At 41.6% G+C, this 26,871-nt stretch overlaps 1 protein-coding gene and 1 long non-coding RNA gene across 11 annotated transcripts in view; one reads left to right on the top strand and one right to left on the bottom strand.

Moving 5' to 3' along the window:
- The window catches only part of DNAH3 (dynein axonemal heavy chain 3), a 178,386-nt gene that overhangs the window by 28,847 nt on the left and 122,668 nt on the right, over positions 1-26,871 (top strand). For 8 of the 10 annotated variants that reach the window (XM_032327122.1, XM_032327121.1, XM_032327127.1 and 5 more), the window contains 9 exons: positions 925-1,120; positions 2,965-3,144; positions 7,402-7,538; positions 9,387-9,492; positions 9,681-9,859; positions 15,544-15,728; positions 16,944-17,067; positions 20,228-20,381; positions 21,175-21,319. In XM_032327122.1, coding sequence (XP_032183013.1) covers positions 925-1,120; positions 2,965-3,144; positions 7,402-7,538; positions 9,387-9,492; positions 9,681-9,859; positions 15,544-15,728; positions 16,944-17,067; positions 20,228-20,381; positions 21,175-21,319 — 1,406 coding nt within the window. Of the gene's footprint in view, positions 1-924; positions 1,121-2,599; positions 2,751-2,964; positions 3,145-7,401; positions 7,539-9,386; positions 9,493-9,680; positions 9,860-15,543; positions 15,729-16,943; positions 17,068-20,227; positions 20,382-21,174; positions 21,320-26,871 lie in introns of those variants that run through there. The other 2 variants (XM_032327130.1, XM_032327131.1) reach the window with 2 other exon arrangements.
- LOC116580647 lies at positions 1,114-3,988 on the bottom strand. The gene is made up of 3 exons (XR_004281750.1): positions 3,808-3,988; positions 2,992-3,083; positions 1,114-1,198 (listed from the first exon to the last, which is right to left on the bottom strand). It is a non-coding gene; the product is annotated as an uncharacterized LOC116580647 (long non-coding RNA).

Raw genomic sequence — 26,871 nt, forward strand, 5'->3', positions numbered from 1 at the left:
TCCTCTGAAGTCCATTAGGACTTGCTAGGTTACACAACAATGCATTTGAAAGACCTGTGTTCAGGTGGCCCAGATAAACAACTACAAAGTTTGGGGGTTAGGAAGGTGACAATTCCTTTTTCTTTTGCAAATGCATGAAAGACTGTGTCCAGAGCCAGAGAAATCACCTTTATGCAAAATGATGGCAGTAATACCTACCGCAGGGTTTTTATTATCAGAGATAATGTATATGCAACTGTTGGCACATAGTAGCCGCTCGATAAATATCCTAGTTACTGTCTTTACAACTATGGCTGCTCCTAGTACTTTTCTGGTTATTAGAGGAGTGCTTTTCTAGCAGTCAGAGAGAAGATGGGATAGGATGAAAAGGCCAGTGGTTCCCACTGGGAATTAGAAACTGGGGGAGGTAGGAAGAAAGAACAAGGTGTCCATTTCTTCTTTTGCTTTTCTTATTTCTAGTCCCAACTTCTGAGCAGAAGCTGCTGTCATACTGGAGTTTCTCTTCTTAGGTTTTCTTCTTTTTCTCCTCTTTCTCTCTTTCCCCCTATAAAATCTGAACAGAGGCCAGGCATTTGCCGGAGAGAGAAGTTGCATGGAACATTCCAGTTCCTTAGGCCCCTTCACCACAATCTCTGATTATAGTGAAGAAATTAGAGACTCTTGGAGGAGGACACACCACCAGCATTGCTTGTATATTTGGGCATTACCACTGGAAGAGTAGTCTCGCAATTCAGATCTTACTACTTTCTTCTCTGGAAAGGGATGTTGGCAGGTTAGATGGCCAGGGATATGAAAATACCGATTTGGAACGGTGCTTAGCTGGGAAGTGAGCCATCTGCCTGGTCACAGAGTGTGGGGACTGTCTGATCAGACTTCTCTGAGCTCAGAAGAGCTTGTAACTTGGGTACCCTCCTGTCTTTACAGGTGGATCCCAACCTGTGCCCAGCTTTTCATCTCACAGAAGGAGCATTGGGTCCATTTTGCTCCCAAAAGTGACTATGACTCCTCTCATAACATTGAGGAATATTTTGCTTCTGTTGCTTCCTTCATGTCACTCCAGCTGAGGGACTTGGTCATTAAGTCTCTCGAGGACCTGGTCTCCTTTTTCATGATACACAAGGTATGTAGGGGATCAGCAGTAGGCCCTTTTGCGGGGAAACAACTGAGACAATCAGAATTCCATCACGTAGGTTCTCAGCTGTGAGGGAAGGACAAAAAGTAAAACATTTCTTGATTGCCACACACATCGGATCATTATCAGCTCATGAAATCTTTCCTGAGATAATTACTACTAAATTGGCCAAGTTCTCCGGAAGTGGAGAAATTGTTAAAATTATTTAAGGAAAGATTGAGTAAAATGGAATTCATACCCCTTATAGGAGGGAAATAGTTCACTTTTTGATCCTCTCTGTTAAAGGAAGGAATTGAAAAAGTTTTATTATAAATCTTTGGCTTGATATTTAGGGAGTGTTATGTGTATTGTTGCAGATGTTGACTTTTTGTTCTTTGATCTTTGAAAGGGGCATCTCTGATAACAAAAGGCTTTGTTGACCTAATTAGTAACTTTCTTCATGAAACTCCAGTGAAGTCAAAATAAAAGCTAAAAGCACCGTGTCCTGGTTTTCAAAACATCATTGCATCCCCTAAACTTAGATAGCCTGAGGATTAAGGAAGATTCATTTGGATTTCATACCACATGCACATTTTACCTTTAAAAAGGAGTAATAAAAATATAAAATTGCCTGGTTACAAAAGGTTAAATTCTAAGTATTTTTCCAAATGAAGTCAAGATGAACAACTGACCTTATGCTCAAAAAAATGTAGACACCAATGCTGCTGAATTTAGACTGTGATGTTAACTGTCTGACAAGAACCCATCTATAGATGTCACTGTAATCATCTACTTTGCTAAGCAGAAGAGACTGAGATGTGGGAACAAATCCCATTCTAAAATTCCACACAAAGGGAAAAGTAAAATCTTTGTATGTCTGAAAGAAGGGGAGATTTATGGGTATTTGATGCATGATAGCTATTCAACAAATGTTTATCAGTCATCCTTAAACAGATCTGGAAATGTCTAACATCATTGGCTTAGACAAGTACTTTGCAAGCTGCACTATGAACAGTTTCTTTAGGCAGTGCAGTTGATGAGAGGTAACTTATATTAACAGCCTGATAGGGAATTCTAGATATCTCCCTGCCAATATTTCTGTTGTAGGAAGGCAGACATTTTGAGTATGTAAAATAGACTATTCACTCATTAGCAAGCTCCATTTGAGGCATTCAGATAACTATTTATACTTTTGGATTCTGTCAACAAATTTTTATTGAGCACCAACTATGGGCTAAATACTGCCTCAGATATTTTGGAGGAAGTACAGGGTTCAGACATGGATCCTGCCCTCAAGGTTAGAGTAGAGAAGATAAAATGTATGTATATATATATATATATATATATATATATATATATATATATATATACACACACATATATATATATACACACACACATATATATATATATACACACACACACACACACACACACACACACACATATATATATATATATAATCTCTGCAAGATAGAAAGAGAAAGTCCCGTGAAGGAAGTGGAAATTTAGAAGTTAAGAAGTGGAAGAGATTGTATCTTGCTGAAGAACAGGGAGGCTTCCCCAGGGGGGGATTTTGAGCTGAATTTTGAAGGATAGGAAGAATTTGGAAATACTAACGCAGGAATTTCTAAGCAAAGTAAGCATTCCGAATAAAAGCTTTGGGAAAGGGCGAGTAGGTGAGCTCAGGGTGGGCTATGCCATACTTAGCCCTTCTTTGAACACGAATAGTGTGTGAGACTCTGCATTTCTTTTTCTGGTGTTTGTTTTGTACTGTGAATGGGTAAAATTCACTCCTTTGATTCTGGAAGGCCTTACCTTGTGAAAGCTGCCATATCTTATGTCTCCTAAAGGCTGGGAATGATTTTGAGGAGCCTTACCAAGAGATGGAGTTCTTCATGCCTCAGCTCATCATGATCAAACTTGAAGTCAATGATCCCGTTATCGTCTTTAATCCATCTTTTGATGACTGCTGGGAATTAATACGCAACTCTTTCTTGGAAATTATTAAGAACTCTAGGGAGATCCCCAAGGTATAGTATCAACTTAATCATTTGTTTTGCTTTTACTTACTTATTGAATAAAATAAATTTTAAACAGCTGTTTGCACAAGGTATTCAGTTAAAGGAGTTTTACTTTGGGAGAGAAATACCAAACAAATAAATCTTAAAAAAAAAAAAAGTAGGAGCCACCCAGGTGCTCCTACTTTTTTTTTTTTTTTTTTTTGTTAAGATTTATTTGTTTATTTGAGAAGGAGAATGCTTGTGCACACAAGCAGGAGAAGGGCAGAGGGAGAGGGAGAAAATCTCAAATTGACTCATTACTGATGTGGAGCCTGGCATAGGCCTTGATCCCAGGACCCTGAGATCATGACCTTAGCCAAAATCAAGAGTCAGACGCTTAACCAACTGAGTCACCCAGGTGTCCCAAGAATTGTACTTTTAATAAGAGCATTAGGAGTGACCAAGTAGAGTCCCCCCCCACACCCCTGTCCAGCCCACCATGATCCAAATTCAAAGGAGCAGATATGTCCCAAGTCATATCCAACTTGGGTTGATTCACGATGGAACAATGCCATGAACCCACCAGAACCTTGATAAAACGATATCTAATTTAGTTCTTGACATTTCATGTGTGTGTTTGTTTCTTTGTTTGTTTAACCACTACAGGCATCAAAGGGAAAGATTGAAGCTTACCTTCCTGGTTCAAGCCCCTTCCAGTTTCCTTCCCAGGGTGGCATTGCCAATCATGTTCCAGACGCTTAGCAGACTTTTAGAGCTGGGCAGGATCACCCAGATGAGTGTGACTCTTTTGTGATCTGTCTTCTGTTTCCCTCTGTGTGGTTGATGTGGCAAGACCAGTGTCTAGCCCCACATGGGGAAGGAAACTGGGGAGTGTTTTTCTCTCTCTCTCTTCTCTCCTACCCTCCCTCCCCAGGAATTATGTGTGATGTACTCTTAAGTACTCTTAAGTACTCTTCTCTTTGCAGTCATGTACTTAGAGGATTCTAAGAGCTCAAGATTAGAGTTGGGGGCTATAGGCCAAATGCTCCAGTTGATTTCACCAGATAACTCTAAATTTGGGGTCTCAAGCCCAACCAAGCCTGGTTAACAAGAAAACTGGGTGTGCAGAGGGGGAAGAAACAGTGGGCTACTCTCCTACCCATCCATATTCCTAGGAAGGAAATGAAAGAGAGGACCGTGTAATTTGGAAGGATAAGTGTGGGGCTTGGGGACAGATTAAGTACATACCAGTCAAGTTCTCTTTCACTGCTGTTGATTAGCAGTGCTTGCGAGCAGCTGGGCTAGGAGAGCCCAGGGCTCATGTGGCTGCTCCAGCAAACACCCAGCAAGGATGGTAGTAGATTTAGTGGATTGTCATGGCAAGAAGATAACAGTCACAGGTCAAAGTGTGTACTGGGGTTGAAAACTAGACCCAGGTGAATGCCAATGGGACTTTATCAGGCTGTGAGGAAAAGCAACCCAGGCTCAACATTCTCCATCTAGAATGCCCACAGCACTGCCTCCTGCCTCAAACCCCTCACACTGTTTTATCTCTGAACTGGGTATTATAACTTTAAAATAATAACCCCTCAGGTTGAATATCTAATAAGATCTAAGATCAACAACGGGTGGACAGTATCCCCAACCCTTGCCAGACTTGCCTTTTTTAAGGTTAAATATAAATTTTGTTTTATTTAATTAATTTTTTAAGATTTTATTTATTTATTTGAGAGAGAGTAAGGGAGAGAGCACAGTGGGAGTAAGGGCAGAGGGAGAGGGAAAGGGAGAAGCAGACATCATGCTGAGCAGGGAGCCTGAGGCAGGCCTCGACACAGGACCCTGAGATCATGACCAGAGCTGAAGTCAGATGCTTAACCAACTGAGCCACCCAGGCACCCCTTTTTTTATTTTATTTTCTTAAGATCTTATATTTACGTAATCTCCATGCCCAGTGTGGTGCTCGAACTCCATCCCGAGATCAGGAGTCCCATGCTCCACTAACTGTGGAGCCACTAACTGTGGCAGTCAGGTGCCCCCTAAATTTAAACATAAATTTTGAAAGTTGGAAAAAAATGTTAACATGAGGCTTTGAAAATAACTGTTTTTTTTTTAAGATTTTTTTTAATTATTTATTTGACAGATGACAAGTAGGCAGAGAGGCAGGCAGAGAGTGAGAGAGGAGGAAGCAGGCTCCCTGCTGAGCAGAGAGCCCGATGTGGGGCTCGATGTGGGACTCGATCCCAGGACCCTGGGATCATGACCTGAGCCGAAGGCAGAGGCTTTTACCCACTGAGCCACCAAGGCGCCCCTGAAAATAACTGTTTCAAAGTGCAAAGAGAAGCCTATTTATGAGAAGGTTACTAAAGGAAACCAAAGTAAATATTAGAAAATAGTTGTCTTAGCAAAAAAAAAAAAAAGAAAGAAACATAAATGCTATAATACTGATTGAAATGAGGAGGGGAATGAGAGGCATAAATAAAATGCGGTGGGGTGAAATAAGGAAGGGTTTTCTAAAACTAAAAATGCAATAAGGAAAATTTAAATCAGGGGTGCCTGGGTGGCTCAATGGGTTAAACATCTGTCTTCAATTCAGCTCATATTCCCAGGGTCCAGGAATTGAATCCTGCATGGGGCTCCCTGCTCAGTACAAAGCCTGCTTTTCCCTCTTGATTTGCTACTCCCCCTGCTTATGCCCTCTTCTGCTCTCTCTGTCCAATAAATAAATAAAATCTTTAAAAAAAATTTTTAAATCCGCATTAGCAACCATGTTAACATATTACTTTCATAATCAGAAATACACACTCTCTCTTTCTCTCTCACACACACACACACACACTACTGTGGAAAGGGTCTCCTTGGGCCAGTGCCTCTCTTGATGGGAGAATTTTCTCACTCCAAGTGCCAGGGAAATCCCAAACTTGGGCAAGGGTGTAGGCGTAAGCTCTGAGGGTGACCACAAGACCGGGAAGTCAGGGACCGGAGAGTCAGGGAGATCTGCAGATCGTAACCATGATTATCTGGAGAAGACACCACTGATCTCAGCTTAGTTTTACAGACTGCCCGATTTCTGCCCGATTTAAAGGGCAATAAAAGGTGTTACTTCCTCTTTCAACTGAAGACCTCTTCCGAAGAAACAATCCCTTATGCTGCCCATATGTAATCTCTTACATGGCCTAAATGCGCCAGTCGTGTGTCTTTAAACCATTTCATCCGTATGCTTGACCAAGGCCGGATCCTTCATCTCTTTGCTTTCAACTGCTGTCTTCAGTATGGCCACAGCCAAGAAGTTGTTCCTCCACTGGCTTAGAAACTTTTGGGTTGTCCAAAGAAGGAACACAGACTATTTGCACTAGCCTTTCCCCCTTTCTAAATCAGTGCATTCCTATCTGCTGTATGTAATGGCTGTCACCAAGTAGAGCTCTCTGACAGTCTTTTCTGGGACCAATCACTGTTAGCTTTCTTAGAGGGTAGGGCACCAGATCCCCAGCAGGGACTTGGCCATCTTCATGAGTCATGCAAGTGAGAACATTTCTCAGGGACACACACATACCATGAAGAAGTTAGAGAACTTGAATTATCAGAAAAGATACTGTTCTAGCTTCAAGACCATAAAGCCATGGATTTTTTTCCAACCCCAAGCTGAGAGAAGCGCCGAGAATCTCTCCTTTTCCTCAGATGAGAAAATGGAAGTTCAGAGAGGAGAAGTAGCTTAGCTAAGGTTGCATGGTTAGATAGTGGCAGAATCAGGATTAGAACTCATGTCTCTAGTAGTTTTTCATTAGGAAAAGCTGAAGTGGGCAGGGGACAAGGAGCATCGCTATACTATTCATTCAGTCACACAGTGTTTATTAAGCACTTAACTATGTGCCAAGCACTTGTTGAACCCTTCACAATACTCATAAAGTGAGATAGGATCCAGGCCTTCATGGTATTTAATCCCATGACAAACGCAGAGAAGCTCATTACACATTATTTAATTATGATCGTGCTGAGTGGAAAAAGTTCAGAATGTGAACCTTAAGCAGGGACACCTAACATCCTAACTGGACGCACAGGGTGATTCTTCATGGACCGGAGACTTACAAGGATGAGGAAAAGACGAGTAACCCAAAACCAGGGAGAAGAAAGTAGAGGATCGTTCTGGCATTATCCAAGAGGAAAAAGAGTGAAAATGTATCTGGTGTCCCTGAAAATGTGTCTGCTGCAAAAGGTTTTACATTTTGGTGCCATTCCCTTCTTGTGTCTCGTGGATGTCCTGTGACATCAGAGGTGGTTTCTGTTCTTCAGGTGGAATCTATCCTGTTCCCGGAGCTGAAAGGCTATAACTTGATTCTTGGAACTGTGAACACTGAAGAAAAACTAGTTTCTGATTTTGTGGATCAAACCTTTGAGGTGTATCAGAAAAATCAAGTTGGCCCCCACAAGTAAGTTGGTTTACTTGTAACTTAGCCATTTTCATATTGGTTTGCTTGTCATCAAATACATGGTCACTATTCCCACACATCAGAAACACATTCATAGTAATAATAGCCAATGCTTACAATGGTATTACTGCTTATCCCCATTTTACAGATGAGGAAGCTTTCCCAATATTACACTGCAAATAAATAGAAGAGCCAGAATTCAAATTCAATTTACAGGTCCACCTCTATTATCTGAAAGCTATGAGGCCAGACAGGTTTTGGCCTTTAGAAATTTCTGGATTTTAGAAAAGTAACATAATGATTATATTTTATACAATGATGCAGCCTCAGTGGCATCTCAGGAAGCATCCCTTAATGAAACATGTTGATACTTCTATAGTGAAAAATATGAATATTCCCCCAAGTAACCTCACATTGGTTTAGGCCAGCTTTTGCCATCCAATAACATTTTGAAGAAGCTTTCTGTTTTTAGAGGTTTTTGGATTTAGGAATTAAAGGAAGGGGATTGAGGACAAGTTATCTGAATGCTCTTTAATCATCGTACTGTAAAATGTCTCACAGTTGCTCATGTGAGCAGTCCCTAGTTCAGGGGCTCGTATAATACAGCTTCCAAAAGGAGATACTTTGAGAAGGAAGAGGGCTTTATTAACAATTGCTGTGGGACAACAAGTGTAAATCTGGGCTCTCCCAGTCAAACCAGAATACATGGCTCTTGACTGTGGCTCTGTCAACATTTTAGACCAGAAAACTCTAACTGTGAGGAGCTGTTGTGCCATGGTAGGATGTTTAGCAGAATCCCTGACCTATACCTATAGGTATAGGTATAGCCAGCAGGATTCCCCTGTGGTCATTACAACCAAAATCATCCCCAGACATGGCCGAATGTCCCCTGAGTGGTCAGATCACCCCCAGTTAAGAACTACTTCTGGTCTGAAAATCATAGAGTCAATTTGGAATCTCTGTCCTTATTAATTTGATTTGGAGACATCTATCTGAAAGCTCTGTTTGCCCTGTTCTTGGAGTCTAACACACAGTTTGTTTTTTTTGTTTTTTTGGACTGACTGATCCTCATATTATATCTCAGCTTTAGACTCTCTGAAGTATTGGCCAACTCCTGGGCCCGACAAAACTAATTCTGCTTACTCCATTATCATTTTTATTTTATTTCACTATTATTTTATTTTATTTTATTATTTTTATTATTTAAAGTAGGCTCCATGCCCAGCGTGGGGCTTGAACTCATGACCACAAGATCGAGAGTCACATGGTCCACTGACTGAGCCAGCCCGGCGTCCCTAATTCAAACTTAAAGTCACAGCATCCCAAATACAACCTCCAATTTGAGAGAAATCTGTGCAGCCATTTTTGCGTGATCTTTTAAGAGAGGAAAACTTAATTTTATCCAATAGATTTTAGGTTTGTCAGTTCCAAATTTTCATCTTAAAATTTAGACATAGAATTTTAGAGCTGAATGAAGGGATAGGAACCAATGTTTATTACATTTTTACTGTATATCAGGCATTGTACCAGATGCTTTATATGCACATTATTATAGGTAAGCCTTAAAACAATACTACGAGGTGTCATCATTTCCACTTAAAACTAAAGACACTGATTTTTGGAAAACAGAAATATCTTGTCTAAGTTCATGCAGCTAGGAAGTGGCAAAATTGGAATTTGAAGCCAACGGTCTGAATTCCCAGTTCACTACACTTTTTGCCACATTCTGTTTCCCTTTCCTGGTGTGGGCTAATTTTTATGATCTTATGTCTTCATTTGCCACTCTTCGTAATCTGACTTGGTGACCCGTATTTGCATGTCTGATGTTATGCTCTTCGATTATGGCAGATACTTAAATGTCTACAAAAAGTATGATGACTTATTGGATAACATGGCAGAACAAAACATCACCGCGTTCCTGAAAGAAAACCATGAAATTGAGGATTTTGTGGTGGTAGGACATATCATTTGATATTTTATACCTTGGTGACACATGCTGCACACAATCCAAGACAGTCAGTGTGTTTGTTAGTATACATGTTGTGCTCAGCATTGGACTAGGTTGGCTGGTGGGGGGGTGCTGGGGTCAGGTGCACAGAGGCTAAAGGCAAATCAAGCTACCAACTGTGCTCCTTTCTACAGAGGATCCGTAGCATAAAAAGGCGGAGAAATGAAATTGCATCCATGCACATTACCGTGCCTTTGGCCATGTTCTGCCTTGACACTATGAGCCTAAATTATGACCTCTGTGAGCGAGCCCAAAATCTTAAAGACCGTCTGATCCAATTTCAAGTGGACGTAAACCGGAACATGAATACCAGGTACTGTTACTGTGGACAGAGAGACAACAACATGGGGTGTGAACGGGACAATGAAAATGTGGCCAGAACTTGCACCTCCCAGCCATGACCAGACAGAACTTCTGGCTCAAGTTGTTTCTGCCCCAGAGTGAGGGTGGCAGGGAATTCAGGTTCAGGCTAGAAGGTGAACTTGGGGCTTGGAGCAGGCAGGTGGGAGGCCTCCTGCAGCTGTCCATCTCTGATCCCTCAGCCTTGGCTTTCTTGGAGACATCTTCAGGGAGATGCTGCCCCATGGGCTTTGCTGTCTGAGGTCAGAGGCCCTCTCCCCGGCCATCTAGCATATATTCAGAGATAGAGGGTGCTTACTGGCTCCCCCCTGGAATCACTCCTGTGCAGGTGTCTGCTGTATAGGTCTGAGGATTCTGTTGGCCAATCTTAAGCTCTATGCGGTAGCTTCATTTCACTGGTGACTATATATTTGTCAAGATATCTTGGTTTCTAAGGAATAGAAGCTCAGATAGACTGGCTAAAATGAAAAAGGGAATTTGGAGCTCACATATTGAAAAGTTCGGGAATTGCTAGCTTCAGGCCCTCAAACCTGCAGGTAGGATGCAGCATCTCTCCCTCTACTCAGCTTTCATCTCTAACAGGCGCTGTCCTGTTTGTGGGCCCAGAAGCTCCAGGCTCATATCCTCTCAGAATCCCATCCAGAGGGGAAAATGGTTTCTCTCTTTCCAGTTGCCTCAGAAAGTCCTGGCGTGTGTGACACCAGGCTGATGTGGGTCTTTTGGGCAGCACTGAACCAAACACCATGGTGAACTATTTGAAACTTACAAAATGATTAATCCACGTCTTTTTAGCTCTCTTCTTCAGAGTGCTTTTAGCTCTAGACTAAGATGATTTAGTAAACACTACCACTACCAACAGTGTTATATGTTGTATTATTCTTATTACATATACATATATAAAAATGTAGAGAGAGAATTTTAACATTATGTAGCACCTTAAGTTTACAAAATACTTTTCAGAAACTCATGAGCAAATTTTGGATAATAGTAAGCTACCGTTTTTCCAGCACATGTTATAGTCCAGGCACTGTGTAAGCATTCCGAACAGTATAGATCTAATCAAGTCTTTAGAACAACCCTAGGGGCACCTGGGTGGCTCAGTGGGTTAAGCCTCTGCCTTCAGTTCAGGTCATGATCTCAGGGTCCTGGGATCGGGTCCCGCATCAGGCTCTCTGCTCAGCAGGGGGCCTGCTTCCCTCTCTCTCTCTGCCTACTTGTGATCACTCTCTATCAAATAAATAAATAAAATCTTTAGGGGCGCCTGGGTGGCTCAGTGGATTAAGCCGCTGCCTTCGGCTCAGGTCATGATCTCAGTGTCCTGGGATCGAGCCCCGCATCGGGCTCTTTGCTCAGCGGGAGCCTGCTTCTCTCTCTCTCTCTCTCTGCCTGACTCTCCGCCAACTTGTGATCTCTCTGTCAAATAAATAAATAAAATCTTTAAAAAAAAAAATAAAATAAAATCTTTAAAAAAAATAGAACAACCCTAAAAGGTTGTTCACTGGTCTGTTCATTATGTTGATGAAGGAACTGAGACTTCCCAGAGGTTAGCAAGTAGCACATACAGGGCTTCACCTAGTTTATTTTGACCCCAGAGTCCTTGCTGCCAACCACCGCACTTACCACACTCAGCTTTTTCACAGAGTGATGAAATGGTAAGGTTCCTGGTTTAGGAGCCAGAAGATTTGGTTTTGAATCTAAGACCTTCTGTTGTGTGTCCTCTGGCTTTACCTACTAGATCTTCAGTGTCTTTGCCTATAGAATTAAGGTTTGAGGACCAGGACAATAGAAATACTTCAAACTAGTAGGATGCTTTCTTTGGGAAGTTTGAGCATCAAAGAAAATTTATTTTGTAAGAAGTAGTCCATTTTTTCATGTTAAATTAAAGCAACATGGTACTTTGGCCGGTCAGAGTATCCATCCTCATCAAAATAAGTGGTGTAATTAGGCCTTTTAGATGTAAGTGAAAATAAAAGTCTCCTTGTGACCCCAAGGATTTCTAAGGATGCAGAAACCCCAAGGTGGTGGCTAAGATTCTTTCTTTCTGCCTTAAAAATAAATAATGACTCTGACTCACTGAACTCTCTCAACAACCCCAAGAGTAGGTAAGACAGATACAAGTAAGATCCCTTACTGAATGGAGGAGAAAATGAGGCCCAGGAAGAAAACCTTACTTGCCCAAGTAAGTGGTTTTGAATTTGAGTCTTCTCATCCCAAACCCTGTCCTTGCCACTTCATTGTCCTGCCATTGCTGGGAGTGGGGTGCCTTTCTGTTGGCAGTGACTAGGTGCACCCTAGAATGGGGGTGCTCTGCCCATAAAGGCAGGGAGGGCACTTTGGAGTGCACTGGTAGAAAAGTGGGCATGCCATTCATACCCACTGCAGGTACGTTGGTTTAAAGCTGCTAAAGCAGAGACCTGAAATACTGATGAAAAATTCAAGGACCTGCATAGAGATAAATAGTTATCCCTGTGGTCCAGCTGCCTGTTTCCTTCAGTGTGAGAGCTCTTAGAGAGACCACAGACTGATGCAGGATTAATTGGTCTCCCTTATGTTATCTCCTACACCAGAGAATAGCCCTGTGCTTGTGGAACCTCTGGCCTTTTAGATTTTAAATACCATCATCTGTCTATGTAGAAAGCAATGTTTTCTGTCCTCACCTTATCCCTGGATATTGGTAAGGTATTGTGTTGGTCAGATAGATGCCTCATATCAATGACCCATACCAAGGACTTTTTGGAGAGTTTAATGGGTAGTGGTTTTCTGCCACCCTTCTGGGCCTTTGCAAGAAGCTGATAACTAGTAGCCACATAATATTTATCCTCTGAATTCTCATACAAAAGGGAGGAAGGATGAATTCTCATCAAGTAAGAGTCTGTCACACTGAGAGGACCTATCTGTATTGGGCTAGGCTAGATGCTGTAACAAATAAATTGAAGATGCCATGACTGAACACTATAGAAGTTTTTTCTTCTCGGGGTAGCTCCAGATTGGTGGGGGTGACCTACTATGGTACACCCAGAAATTCAAGCAGATGATGACTTTACCTCTTTAAGATGTAGCTTTCAGGGCCATTCTAAGTGCTGACATGCTAGACAGTTGGAAGGAGGAAAGAGCGTGAAGGGATATGCAAGGACAGTTTTATGTGCTGCCCCTAAAGGTGATACTCATCCCTGCTTCCCATTTCATACTGACTGCAACTCAGTCACGTGACCATACCTGCCATGGACTGAACTGTCCCCTTCTCCAAATTCATGTGTTGAATTCTGTCTCAGTCTGTTTGGGATACCACAACAGACTACCATGGGCTGAATGGCTCATAAACAACAGAAATTCATTCTCTCAACAAAACATCCATTCATTCATTCATGTCTCTCAGTTCTGGAGGCTATGAAGTCCAAGATAAAGTCTCTGACAGATATGGTATCTATTGAGAGCCTGCTTCCTGGTTCTATGTACATGGTCCTCTTCTTCCTGTGTCCTCACATGGAAAAATGAGTGAGGGGGTCTCTCTCTTATAAAAGCTCTAAACCCCTTTATGAGGGGAAGCTCTCATGAGCTACTTACCTTCCAGAGGCCACCTCCAAACACCATTACATTGAGGATTAGGTTTTAACATTAAAAATTTGGGGGTGCCCATGCATTCAGTCTACCGCAAAACTCTAGTGCCCGGTGTGTGACTACATTTGAAGCCAAGACCTATGAGGAGATGATGAGGTTAAATGAGGTCACAAGGATGGGTCCCTAATCTAATAAGGCTAGTGCCCCAATAAGAAGAGGAAGAGACACCAGAACTGTTTCCCCGTCCACCACATGAGGTCACAGTGAGAAGGCAGCTGTCTGCAAGGAGAGAAGAAAGCCCTCACCAGGAACCAAATCAGTCAGTACCTTGACCTTGGACTTCGCCACCTCCAGAACTGTGAGAAAATAATTTTCTGTTGTTTAGGCCACCCAGTCTGTGATATTTTGTTATGGCAGCCCAAGGTGACAAGTAAGATATCCAGCTAAAAATACAAAGGAGCCTGGATGTGTCTTCTAGGTCTGAAGTGGAGAATACCATGTAGTAGTGCAGTAGGTAATGTTTCTCTGCAGAAAGTTTCTAAGTTGTATAAAAATTCATTTCTAAAATCCTGGAAGCATCTGCAAAGATGGCTTAATTATTTTTTTCTTCAGTTCGGTACATACAATTAGCTTCACAATGGGGGTGTCTCCTTACTTTAAGAATTAATATAGAGTGTCACTTATAATTAAATTTTTTAAAAAGCGGGGGGGCACCTGAGTGGCTCAGTGAGTTAAAGCCTCTGCCTTCAGCTCAGGTCAGGATCCCAGGGTCATGAGATCAAGCCCTGCATCAGACTCTCTGCTCAGCAGGGAGCCTGCTTCCTTCCCCCCACCAATCCCGCTTCTCTGCCTACTTGTGATCTCTGTCAAATAAATAAATAAAATCTTAAAAAAAAAAAAAAGGAATATTGAGGACTGAAAATACTGAGAGAAATAGGTTTTTTTAAATTATGTTGTTAGTCACCATACAGTATGTCATTAGTTTTTGATGTATTTTTTATCTATAATGTGTGAATGTCAACATATAATGATTATTTACTAATGACAAAAACTGTGGTAGCTATCGCTAATCTTTCTTGAGGGCCACTCTGTTAGGAATGGATGTATTGCAGATCATTTGTTCCTAATGATAATTAAAATATGGATGAAAATCATCATTTTTTAAGATTTTATTTATTTATTTGAGAGAGTGTGGGAGAGAGGGAGAGCATAAACAGAGGGAGCTACAGAAGGGGAGGGAAAGCAGATTCCCTGCTCAGCAGGGACCCTGGGATCATGACCCAAGCTGAAGGCAGATGCTTAACCAACTGAGCCCCCCAGGCGTCCCTCCTCATTGGTTTTTGCATAAATTAGAGCGTGTTTGAATTATACTGAGTAGCATCCTTTTCTCATAGTCTCCTGTCTGGGAAGTGGGCAGTTCGATTTAGTGGTCCCAGTGGCTGAATGTCAATTTCTCTTTGCCATCCAGGAACTACCTCCAGCACACGAGGATAAGTTTGCTGCCGCACTTTGAAGCGTAGTGATTACCAATTAACTTAGTGCTCTACTTCAGCCTAAAAGTCGAGGAGTCGCTATTGGTGGTGGTGGTGCTATTCATATTGTTGTGGTCTAAATCTGGGTTCTACCCATGGTGCATTTGTTAAGAGAACAAGCTTTGGAATCGATTGAACCAAGTTCACATCTTGTCTCTGACTCCTCCACACCATGTTGCTTTGGATAAAGTGACTCAGCCTCACTTTCTTCCATCCTAAAATGTTGGTTGTGATAGTCCCTACACCTAAGAATTGATGTGGAGCTTACATGAGCTAATCTATATCCAGTGATTAGAATGGGGCATGGCACATAGTAAACCCATGAGTTATTATTTCTTTTATTACTGTTTTTTGGTTTTTTGGGGTTTTTTTTGCTTGAAGAGTAGCGTGCATGTAAATATTACCCATCACCGATCTGCAGGTAGTGAAAAGTTAGAAACCATTTTTCTAGTCTCCAAATAAGAATCATGCCTATTTAGCATAATGGATCTTATAAGAATGTGATTTTAGAGGATAATGGTGAGAGTAGCTTTTTCTTTCTCTGTAGCATTTGTAATCAGTATAACACCATCGCAGACAAAGTCAGTGAGATTCCTGCCAACACGGAGGAGCTGGTATCCCTCATTGAATTCTTGAAGAAATCCAGTGATGTCACCGTGTTCAAACTCAGGAGGCAACTTCGAGATGCGATTGAACGGTTGGAGTTTCTGATGGACTATGCAGTCTTGCCCCGTAAGTCCAACACCCTAAAGATTTATATGCAAATGTATAGGTATATCTATATTTTTTGAGATAAGGAGTTAAGAAGGGGAGTTAGCAGTCCTACCATTTCAATGTCAATATCGGGAGAGCTGCTTTTCAAGCGTCCCCAGAATGTTAGAGGCACGAATTCCATGCTCTTATCCATAGGAATTCTAATCAAGCCAAGGGGATCTTATTGTTAGACCATGAGAAGTATCTAAGGATTTCATGAGTTCTTAGTTGCCTCTCTTGATATCTTTTGGCTGGTGTTTCTGAAAAAGTCACTTCCAAATGCAGAGTCCTTTTATAAATGGATAGATTTCATTCATCTACAGTCTTAATACAGTCCTGCCTTTGAGGAGAGGCCAGGACACTTCCCTTCATGCTCCTGCATATCTTAAAAGGAAAGAAATGGCCAGAGCCCTGTAAGGCTTACTGGTAGAGTTTTGTAGGGATCAGGTTCTGAAGGAAAAACTGAGACACTATCCACAAGCCAAGTTTTCAGATCCTTCTTCCATCTCAAAATATCTGTGAATTACCTAGTGTTCATGGTGTTTGGGGGCAAGGGTGATGGGAGGGAGAGATAGGGACTGGGAGTGGAAAACAGTGCCCTAAACTGCACATTCATGAGCTGTGCCCTTGACCTTATGAACACACACTGGACCTCTGCTTCCTAAGTTCGCAAGGGCACAGAGGGAACCTAGGACATTTCAGCTGACCAGAGCCTTAGGATGCGTGGGGCATCTGGCACCGATTTTATTACTGACATTTAACCAAAAGGGAGACTGGGACTCAGAAGAGGTGACAGTTTTTAAAGAGGAGAACTGGAACTTGAGCCCAAGGCTACCCTGCTCAGACCCAGCCTGGGAAAGCAGTGAGTATAGTGGCTAGAACATTCGGCGTTGGTTAGGCTGGGTCTAAAATGGTCTCTGCTACCTTCTAGCTGTCTTCTAGCAGTGACTACTTGGCTTGACTACCTGGCTCAATTTTGTTTTCCCATCTGTGAAAGCAAGGATGCTCTTGTCCTTCTAGCCTGACACTTGGAAAGTGCTCAGTAAATGTTGGCTATCACTAATCCATAATGGCCCCATATTTCATAGCCACGCCCTCACGCACTTCCGTTAACCTCTCGTTCTGCCGAATTAATTCCCTGCATGCTGACCTATGATGAGCAGTGTCCTGGAGCAGACTGTATGTGTTTTGCAGAAGAGGATATCAAACTGAACAGCACTCTGTTCCTCTGGCCAGACCAGATCGAAGATATCTTTGAAAACAGCCGAAACCTGCTCCTTAACAAGAGGGATCAGGCCGAGATGGACCTCATTAAAAGGTACAGAGAGAGTGTGAGGTTGTTTCAGAAACGATACCCAGCTTGATAACACGCTGCGGGTTTCTGGTTCTGCTCAGAGCCCCCACGGCAAGGCGTGGGTGAAGGCTGAAGACAACTGGTGGAGAGAGGATTTCCTTTTGTTTCCCACTGAGAGATGCTCTCTTTAAGCCTGCTTCACTGTAGTGACCCTGCCAGTGCCTTCCCTCCCTGCCTGGAACAACTGGAATTCGGCGGTGCAGGGAGAAAAGGACAAAAATAGTGGCACAGAATAATGGCCTCGCAGTAAGAATAGCAAAATCGTCAGCCTTACACTGCAGACCGCAGATCTGGGAGACAGCAAGATGGGGATAATAGAGGCGTGGTAGGAGGCTGAGAAATGGCCCGTTCGGCAGCTGGGGTTTTATTCAGTGCTCATGTGGCCGTATCATTTATTCATCCATTATTTGTCAATACAACCGGTATTTATTATGGATTTTTATTATGTGCTGTGCTGTATTCTGGACAGGTAAGTGTGTTTGGCTGCTAAATAAAGATTTCAGTCCAGTGGCAGAGAAAATACAGACCTACTGAAAAATCAAACAATGTTCAAGTGAAGAGGGCCAAGTACCATGTGGGTGGGGAAGTCACACACGCACGCCTGGCCGTCCCAGCTTGGGACGCTTGGTTTGTAACTGTGGAGTCATTCCCATTATTATCCCCTTCACACATGAGACACTCCCCACCCCCACCCATCCAGCCCTAGGTCCTATAATCCCAGCAAATACTCCCAAGAAAGGAAAAGAGTAGATAAAAGCCAGGATGGATAAAAGCAGGATTTCTACCCAGAATTGGAGTTTGGGCTGAAGGAGAAAACTCTTTATTCACCGCCTTCAGAATATGGCCTAGGTCTGCCATCCAGAAAAAACAGTAACAACAACAAAAATTTGTGTGTGTGTGTGTGTATGTATACACAATTTCCTGCACACAATTTTTTTTTCTTCCAGCAGCCTTCTCTCTCTCTACCCAGAACTTTAGGCCAAATGGATGCTACTGATATTTTTTAATTAATAGACTTCATTTCTTGGGACAGTTTTAAATTCACAGGAAAATTAAGAAAGTACAGCATTCCCATTTACCCCATGTCCCCTTATGAAGAGCCCCCACCATGGAACCTATCTGTAGGTTAGATGAACAGGAGCAAGTTTTTCTTCATTTTTTTGAGCTTCCGTATCCTCATCCAGAAAATGAGTTAACAGAGCCCATCTCAAATCATCTCATTATGTAAGGGGCTGTCATTGTGCAGAAGGACGAAATGAGATGACCTGAGATTGTGCCTGAGTGCTACCCAGCACCTGGTAGGCATTCAGAATCTGTCTACTTCCTTCATCCTTTGGGTAATAACTTCTTTGGGGAGAAAGCATTTTTTTAATGCTTCACTTCTAAACCACGACCTTGCAAGCATACTTTTGGAACAATGCTGCAAGACTGCTTAGAGGCAGTAAGTGCTGTTAAAGTTCGGAGGAGTGAGGAGAGACCCTGGGAGAAATGAGTACTGGCACTTACAATGAGAGGAGAAGGGCACTGGCCATCCCCTCTTGGAGGGGTGACTCTCACCAATGGCCCAGCTTGTTCCTAGGCTCTCCACAGCAGATTCATTCAGCGCTGGAGGAACTCCAAGAATAACCTGAAACCCTGGCCTCAGCCTTCTCTTTGGTGAACATTTAAACCTCACATCCATCATTTTTGCGTTAATCCTGAGAATGACTTGTGAGGGGGGCTGAGAAGTATTCATTTATTCATTCATTTTCTATGAAGCCAACCTCATTCCCTCTCCAAGAAATTTGACCTATTTTACAAGCCCACATTAATTTTTGGCTTCAACACTACTCTCCACTTGCTGTCCCCCACCACACCCCACCCAATTCCTTCTTGCACCTCTTTCTCCTCTGTCTACACAGTGCCTGGTTGATTAAAACCCAAGCCACTGGCTCCCTTGACTGTTGGATCCAGGCAGGGTTCCCCCAGTGGAGAGCCCTCAGGAGTTTGGACAGTGATCACTTTTTCCCCTCTTCTTCCCCGTTTGGCCCTGGTGCTCCGGTAGGAGCTTCATCCCTCCTGAATGACAATTCTTGCTTCTCCGTGGTTTCAGTTCCCACTGTTCTCTTGGCCCTATGGGTCATGATAGCTTCCTTTTGAGGCTACCCATATCTTACCTGTGTAGGTAGTCCCTTCATTAAAAACTCTCTCTTTGAACATTGGAGTGAATTCCATTTCATGCCAGAATTCTGACCTACCATTTTTAAATCCCTAAATTATCCTCCCTTAGAATCCAGGTAGTCCCACAAATACAACTCATTTACTCAGCCTGAGTGCCTGCTATTTACTGATGACTGTACTGTTGTATGAAATATATACATATGTATACATTATGGACATGAAAGTACTTCAGAAACTACTGTGTGCTAAGCAATTACAACTTAACACTGTGTAATATATTCTACTCTGTTAGAAAAAGGGAGAAGTAATTGTGCAACTTGCTTTGTTGCTAAAATTTCTTCCCTGATCATTCTAGCTAAAGTAGCCCTCTGTTTCCATCCACTAGGCCCTCTGCCCTGTTTTATTTTCTTCAGAGCCTTTATGCTTATCAGGAATAACTCATTTTATCTTTATCTATGTATAAATTTATCCATCTATCCATCCACACACCTACCCATCCATTAATCCATGTGTTTCTTATCTAGGTCTCCCCACACTAAAATACAAGCTCCATGAAGATAGAGAGCTTAATAACATATATCACAAATGTATCCCTGATGCCTAGACCAGTCCTTGGAATGTATCAAGCCCTTAATAATAAATACCTAATGGATGACTGAATAGCATGTATATATATACATTTTGTATAGGATAAGTATTATATAGATTTCATATATACACACACACATATATATATATTTACTCATACAGGTAAATATGTGGAAATGTTTAATCATCAATAGGGTCACAGCAGACATCTCTGGGAAGTAGGATTTTAAGTAATATATATATATTAGTCTATATGATATATAGAAGGTCAGAGGATCAGATTCTCCCCAGGCTTGAATATGGGTGAGCAATTGCTGATATTTTGAATATCAAAAGTGGAAAGTCCAAATGTGATTGGTCTGTCCTTTGCTTTTAGGTGCTCAGAATTTGAGGTGAAACTTGAAAGCTACAACAAGGAACTGGATGGGTTTAGGAAACGTGAAGTGATGAGCACAGAAGAAATGAAGAACAATGTTGAAAAGCTCAGCGAGCTTTCAAAGAACCTAGATCAAGCCCTGATGGAATTTGAGGTTTGGGGTCTTGGGGTCTGGGGTTGGAGACTTATGACTGTCCTGCCCTGTTGGTTCTGCTTCTTGATTTTGTGTTTTCCTAACATCACCTGTCAGGTGGATAGTGTCGATGGGTGAATTAACCAATTCTTTTCATTGGTGCTTTCAACTACGTTTTCCTGCAACCCTACATTATATCAGCTTTTTTGTTAGTCATTGGGTACGCAAAGAAGAAATGACAGTAGAATAATTGCTCACATACACTGAGTATTTATTATGTGCTCAGCAATGTACAAAGGGCCTCTTGTGTGATATATCCCTAAATACCCCTAACAGACCTTTGAAGTAGGTACTGTTATTGTCCCCACTTATCCCTGTTTAAAATAAGAGAACTAAGGCTTGGAGAAGCTGAGTAAATTGCCCTGAAGGTCAACTAGTAAGTTCTTTAACCATTAAAGTTCTTATCTTTGAGGCAAGTCATCATAAGAAGGGGCAGCATCATGTAAACAACTAAAGTACATATATGAAAATTGCAAAAATGGGGATACGGATATGGTAGAGGAGGATTAAAGATGATGGAGCAAGTAGAAAATTATCCTAGAGCTTCGTCCTGCTAGATCTTAGCAATCCCAGCCCTCAGAGGTAGCGGAGGGACTTTCTGACTTGAGTCCATGTCTTGCTTTCCTCTCTTGCTCTCCAAATGAATGAACGTCTTCCTCAACTTGGTTTTCAAAGCACTGAGGGTTTTGCCATGGGGGCTTCTAGGGTTCAGAAAACCACCCACCCAATAAAGAGCAACCCTTTTGCCCTGCAGTTGATCAATAAGGAGGAAGAGCTGTTGGAAAAGGAGAAGAGTACCTTCCCTCTCCTGCAAGCCTTGATCAGCAACAAAGTGCCTTATGAGCAGCTGTGGCTGACAACCTACGAGTTTAGCATCAAGTCAGAGGAGTGGATGAACGGTACGGTACGCTCGGGCTCAGTCTACTGGGACATGGTGGCTGCTGGGGCAATGGGTCCAACCCAGCCTGTTCTGGAATAGGGTTTAAACTTCAGATTTAAGCTAGATTTTTTTTTATCATATTCTTTTTTTTTTTTTTAGATTTTATTTATTTATTTGACAGAGAGATCACAAGTAGGTAGGGCAGGCAGAGAGAGAGAGAGAGAGAGAGAGGGAAGCAGGCTCCCCGCTGAGCAGAGAGCCTGATGCGGGACTCGATCCCAGGACCCTGAGATCATGACCTGAGCCAAAGGCAGCGGCTTAACCCACTGAGCCACCCAGGCACCCATTTTTATCATATTCTTATAGTCTGGTTTAATGCAGTCCCACAGTCAAATTTTTCTAACGTGATAATGATGGAAAGTGGGGATTGAAGAGCCAGACCTATTGCCAGGGTATAACAGAAGAGGAAGCCGCCCAGGACCATGGATTGTAGAGAGGGGGGCATAATAAGATAGCATTTCCATCACTGTGCTGTTCCACGAAGGGCCAGAGTGCCAGAGACATCTATCTGTAAACTACTCCTTTTTTCTCTAGATCCTGGAGGCTAGAAAGAAAAGGAGGTTGGAGGCAGTGGGGCGGTGGGGAGGTGGGGGGAGAGTCAACAGGACTTAATGACTGATCTGATAGGGGGCAGGTGTCAGGGAGGGAAAAGGAAGAACCTAGGGTGACTTTCAGATTATTGGCCCAGGTAATTTGGTGGATATTGCCATCACTGAATAAGAGAAATGACAAATTTGTTAGGAAAAAAGACCCATCAGCTTGAATATACCAAGTTCAAGGTGTCTGCAAACACCCACTGGGAATATGAGGATATCAGCCTGAAGTTAAGTTGTATGTTTTGGGGGGAAACTTATATTGGGGAATAATTGAGTGTAGATTACAATTAAAAGCCATGGATGATGTCTCCTGGGGAGAGTGTATATGAGCAGAGGACCAACTCTTGAGACATGTAAAGCTGAGCCTGAAGTTTTTTGCACCACTTCAGTGTTACAATAAGCACAACTATGGTGAACATCTTTGTCACCAGTGTAATGGGTACAATTATGATCATTTTCTTAAGGTAAATTCCTAAAAAGTGAAATGGCTAGATCAAAGATCATGGGATGAAAATTAATTAGAATTTTAAAAACTTTTTGTTATTAACTATCTTCTAGAAAAGTTATGTTTTAATTTATTGCCCTTCTAGCAGTATCTAAGAGTACCCATTCTTCACACCCTTAACAAACCTAGGAGTAATAGCTTTGAAAATGGTTTTTGCCAATTTATTTTTATTTATTTATTGCTGATTTGATATTTAAATTTTCTTTTTCTTTTTCTTTTTTTTTTAAAAGATTTTATTTATTTGTCAGAGAGAGAGAGAATGAGAGCGAGCACAGGCAGACAGAGTGGCAGGCAGGGTCCGAGGGAGAAGCAGGCTCCCTGCTGAGCAAGGAGCCCGATGTGGGACTCGATCCCAGGACGCTGGGATCATGACCTGAGCCGAAGGCAGCTGCTTAACCAACTGAGCCACTCAGGCGTCCCTAATTTTTATTTTTCTTAAAAAAAATTTTCATTTTCACTAATGCCTTTTTTGGTATTATTTCTTTTTTTAATTTATTTTATTTTTTCAGTGTTCCAAGATTCATTGCTTATGCACCACACCCAGCACTCCATGCAATACGTGCCCTCTTCACTAGCACTCTTAATTTTCCCAAGTAATCAGCCATATCTATGCAATTATATTACTTTACCTTATTTATTTGTTTGTATACCCTTTTTTTAATTCACTCTTCTGTGTTGACTAGCACTTCCAAAGTAAACAGTGGTACTAATGGACACCCTCATCTTATTCTTTATTATTTTTTTAAGATTTTATTTATTTATTTGACAGAGAAAGATCACAAGTAGGCAGAGAGGCAGGCAGAGAGAGAGGAGGAAGCAGGCTCCCTGTTGAGCAGAGAGCTCGATGCGGGACTAGATCCCAGGACCCTGAGATCATGACCTGAGCCGAAGGCAGAGGCTTTAACCCACTGAGCCACCCAGGTGTCCTTATTCTTTATTTTAATGGGAGCTCTTGCAGAGTGTCACCTTTAAACATGCTGCTTTTTTTGGTTTGAGATACAAAATTTTTATGGTGTTAGGGAAATATTTTGTAGTTTACCAAGTCTTTTTATTAGAAAGTGATATTGTATTAAAAATTGTTTTGGGGGCGCCTGGGTGGCTCAGTGGGTTGGGCCGCTGCCTTCGGCTCAGGTCATGATCTCAGGGTGCTGGGATCGAGTCCCGCATCGGGCTCTCTGCTCAGCGGGGAGCCTGCTTCCCTCTGTCTCTCTCTGCCTGCCTCTCCATCTACTTGTAATTTCTCTCTGTCAAATAAATAAATAAATAAAATCTTAAAAAAAAAAATTGTTTTGGATTTAATTTTTTAATTTTAAATTCATACACAGCAGAAAGCACATTTTTGGCATACAGTTCTATAACTGTTAACACATACATAGATTCACCACAATCAAGAGCCAGAAGTTTCATCACTTCAGCAAAATTCCTTGTACTGCCCACTTTGTAGTCACACTCTACCCCCAGCCAGAGTGCCTGGTATTGTTGGGCTCTTCATTGTTACAATGGTTTCCTCTTTTTGAGATTGTTATACAAATGGAATGATATAGTATGTAACTTTTTGACAGTGCTTGCTTCACACAGCACACTACTTAGAAATCCATCCCAGTTATTGGTTATAAGCATCGGTCCTTCCCTTTTATGCTGGATAGTATTCCATCGTATGGATATACCAGTTTTTTGTTTTGTTTTGTTTTGTTTTAAAGATTTTATTTATTTATTTGACAGAGAGAGATCACAAGTAGGCAGAGAGGCAGGCAGAGAGAGAGGGGGAAGCAGGCTTCCTGCTGAGCAGAGAGCCCAATATGGGACTCGATCCCAGGACCCTGAGATCATGACCTGAGCCAAAGACAGAGGCCTAACCCACTGAGCCACCCAGGTGCCCCAGATATACCAGTTTGTTTACCCATTGCCCCATTGGCGGATATTTGGGTTGTCTCCAGTTTTAGGCTGTCATGAATACAGCTGCTGTAAACATTCATACATGAGTTTTCATGTTGACATTAAGTTTTCATTCCTCTGGGGTACATGCCCAGGAGTAGATTGCTGGACTCTATTTAAGGTTTATATATAACTTTATTTCAAAAATGTCTTGTAATAGTAAAGCATCCCTAATTCCTCCCTTCCATCTGTTGTGTCATTTCTGGTATTTATGTCATCTGTATATAAACTGTAATCATCAAATATATTGTTGCTATTATTATTTTGAACAAACTGTTACTGTTAGATCAGCTAAGAATAAGAAAAATTAAAGTATCTCTAATACTGTTTCTTTCCTTACCTAAGTCTGAGTTTCTGACAAATCCTCTTCCTTCTTTTAAGAACTTCTTTTAACATTTCTTACAAGGTAGGTCCCTGGCAACAAATTCCCTCAGTTTGTTTGTCTGAGAAAGTATCTCTTGCTCCTTCACTTTAGAAGGATAATTTCTCAGGATAGAGAATTTTAAGGTTGGTGGGATTTTTCTCCCAATACTTTAATTTCATTCCACTCTCTTCTTTTTTTTTTTTATTTTAAAGATTTTACTTATTTATTTGACAGAGAGAGAGAGTGGGAGAGGGAACACGAGCAGGGGGAGTGGGAGAGGGAGAAGCAGGCTTCCCACTGAGCAGGGAGCCCAACATGGGGCTGGATCCCAGGACCCTGGGATCATGACCTGAGCTGAAGGCAGACCACCTAGGTGCCCCCTCTCTCTTCTTGTTTGTGTGGTTTCTGAGGAGAAGGGGAATGTAATGGCGTATCTTTGCTCCTCCAAAGTTATGGTGCTTTTCCCCCTCCCTCTGGCTTTTTTCAAGTTTTCCTCTTTAACTTTGATTTCCTACATTTTGAATATAGTATGTTTAGATATGGTTTTTGGCATTTATCCTGGATCTGTGGTTTGGTATCTGAAATTAATTTGCAGGAAATTCTCAGTCATTGGGTCAGATATTTTCTTTGTCCTTTCTCTTTATTCTCCGTCTGGTATTTCCATTACTTGTGTGTTGCACATTTTGTAGTTATCCCATAGTTCTTAGTCATTCTGTTCCATTTTTTCCCCCATCTAATTTTTGCTTTAATTTTAGAAGTTTCTGACAATATATCCTCAAGCTCAAAGATTCTTTCCTCAGCTGTGCCCAGTCTACTAATGGAGCCTTCAGATGTCTTCTCATTTCTGTTACAATGTTTTGTTCCCTTGCAAAGATTTTGTTATTGCTGTCCTTTGCTTTTTAAAAATATTTATTTAAGATAGAGAGCATGCACATGTGAGAGCAGGGATGAGCAGAGAGAGAGAGGGAGAGAATCCTCAAGCAGACTCCCTGCTGAGAGCAGAGCCCAACATGGGGCTCAATCCCATGACCTCAAGGTCATGGCCTGAGCAGATATCAAGAGTGTGAGGCTCAGGTGCCCCATTATTGCTATTCTTTAGATTTCTTGGATCATCTATATAAACAGTCAGGACATCCGGAAAACTAAGACATTTTATTTCTTCCTTTCCAATCTGTATGCCTCCGATTTCTTTCTCATGCCTCATTGCATTGTCTAGGACTTTAAGTATGATGTTGATTAGGAGTTATGAGAGTGAAAATCTTTGCCCTGTTCCTGATCTTAGGGAAAAAGTATTCCATCTTTCACCATTAACTATTAGGGATTTGTTTTCTTTGGGTTTGGTTTGTGGTATGATTGATGTGTAAAAAGCTGTGTGTATTTCCAGTATACAAAGGTATAAAGGTAGTATAGGCTTTACATAGATGCCCTTTATCAAGCTGAGTAATCTCCTTTCTATCCTTAGTTGGTTTAGAGGTTTTCATCAGAAATGGATACTGAATTGTTTCAAATGCTTTTTCTGCATTAATTGTTATTGTCATGTGATTTTCTTTTTTTAGATTGCTTATTCCATTGTTTGATTTTTTTCAAATATTAAGCCAGCCTTGCATTCCCATGAAAAACCCAAACTGGACATGATGTGTTATTATTTTAATATATTGCCCAGACACTACATACATTTCTTTTTTTCTTTTCAAAAAGTTTTAAATTTTGATTACTCGCCTCAAAAACGTCAGGCTGATGAAGCATGTGAAATTAACAAGGCTTTATTTAGTCTCAGTAGCCATGAAAGAAAAGTGTTTCTGAATCAATTTGCAACATCATGATGCAAGACTTAATGCCGATTTGAAATGCCCAAGGGGAAGAAAGCAGCAGCATGGAAGGATTTTGACTGACTGTGGAAACCCACACTCTAGAAGATCCCTATGAAGAAAAGGAGGAGAAGGAAATTAACATTTTAGAGTACTTTTTTTAAATGAGGGGTCCTTGTTTTTTAAAAATTATCTTAAGATAATTTCAAGCTTACAGAAAAATTGCCAGATCTGTACAAAGAACTCCCCCACCCGCCGCTCGTTGATATTTCACAGGATTTGTAGAGCATTTTTACTGCTTCT

Source organism: Mustela erminea, chromosome 20 (assembly GCF_009829155.1).
Source record: "Mustela erminea isolate mMusErm1 chromosome 20, mMusErm1.Pri, whole genome shotgun sequence".
Classification (NCBI taxonomy): Eukaryota; Metazoa; Chordata; class Mammalia; order Carnivora; family Mustelidae; genus Mustela; species Mustela erminea.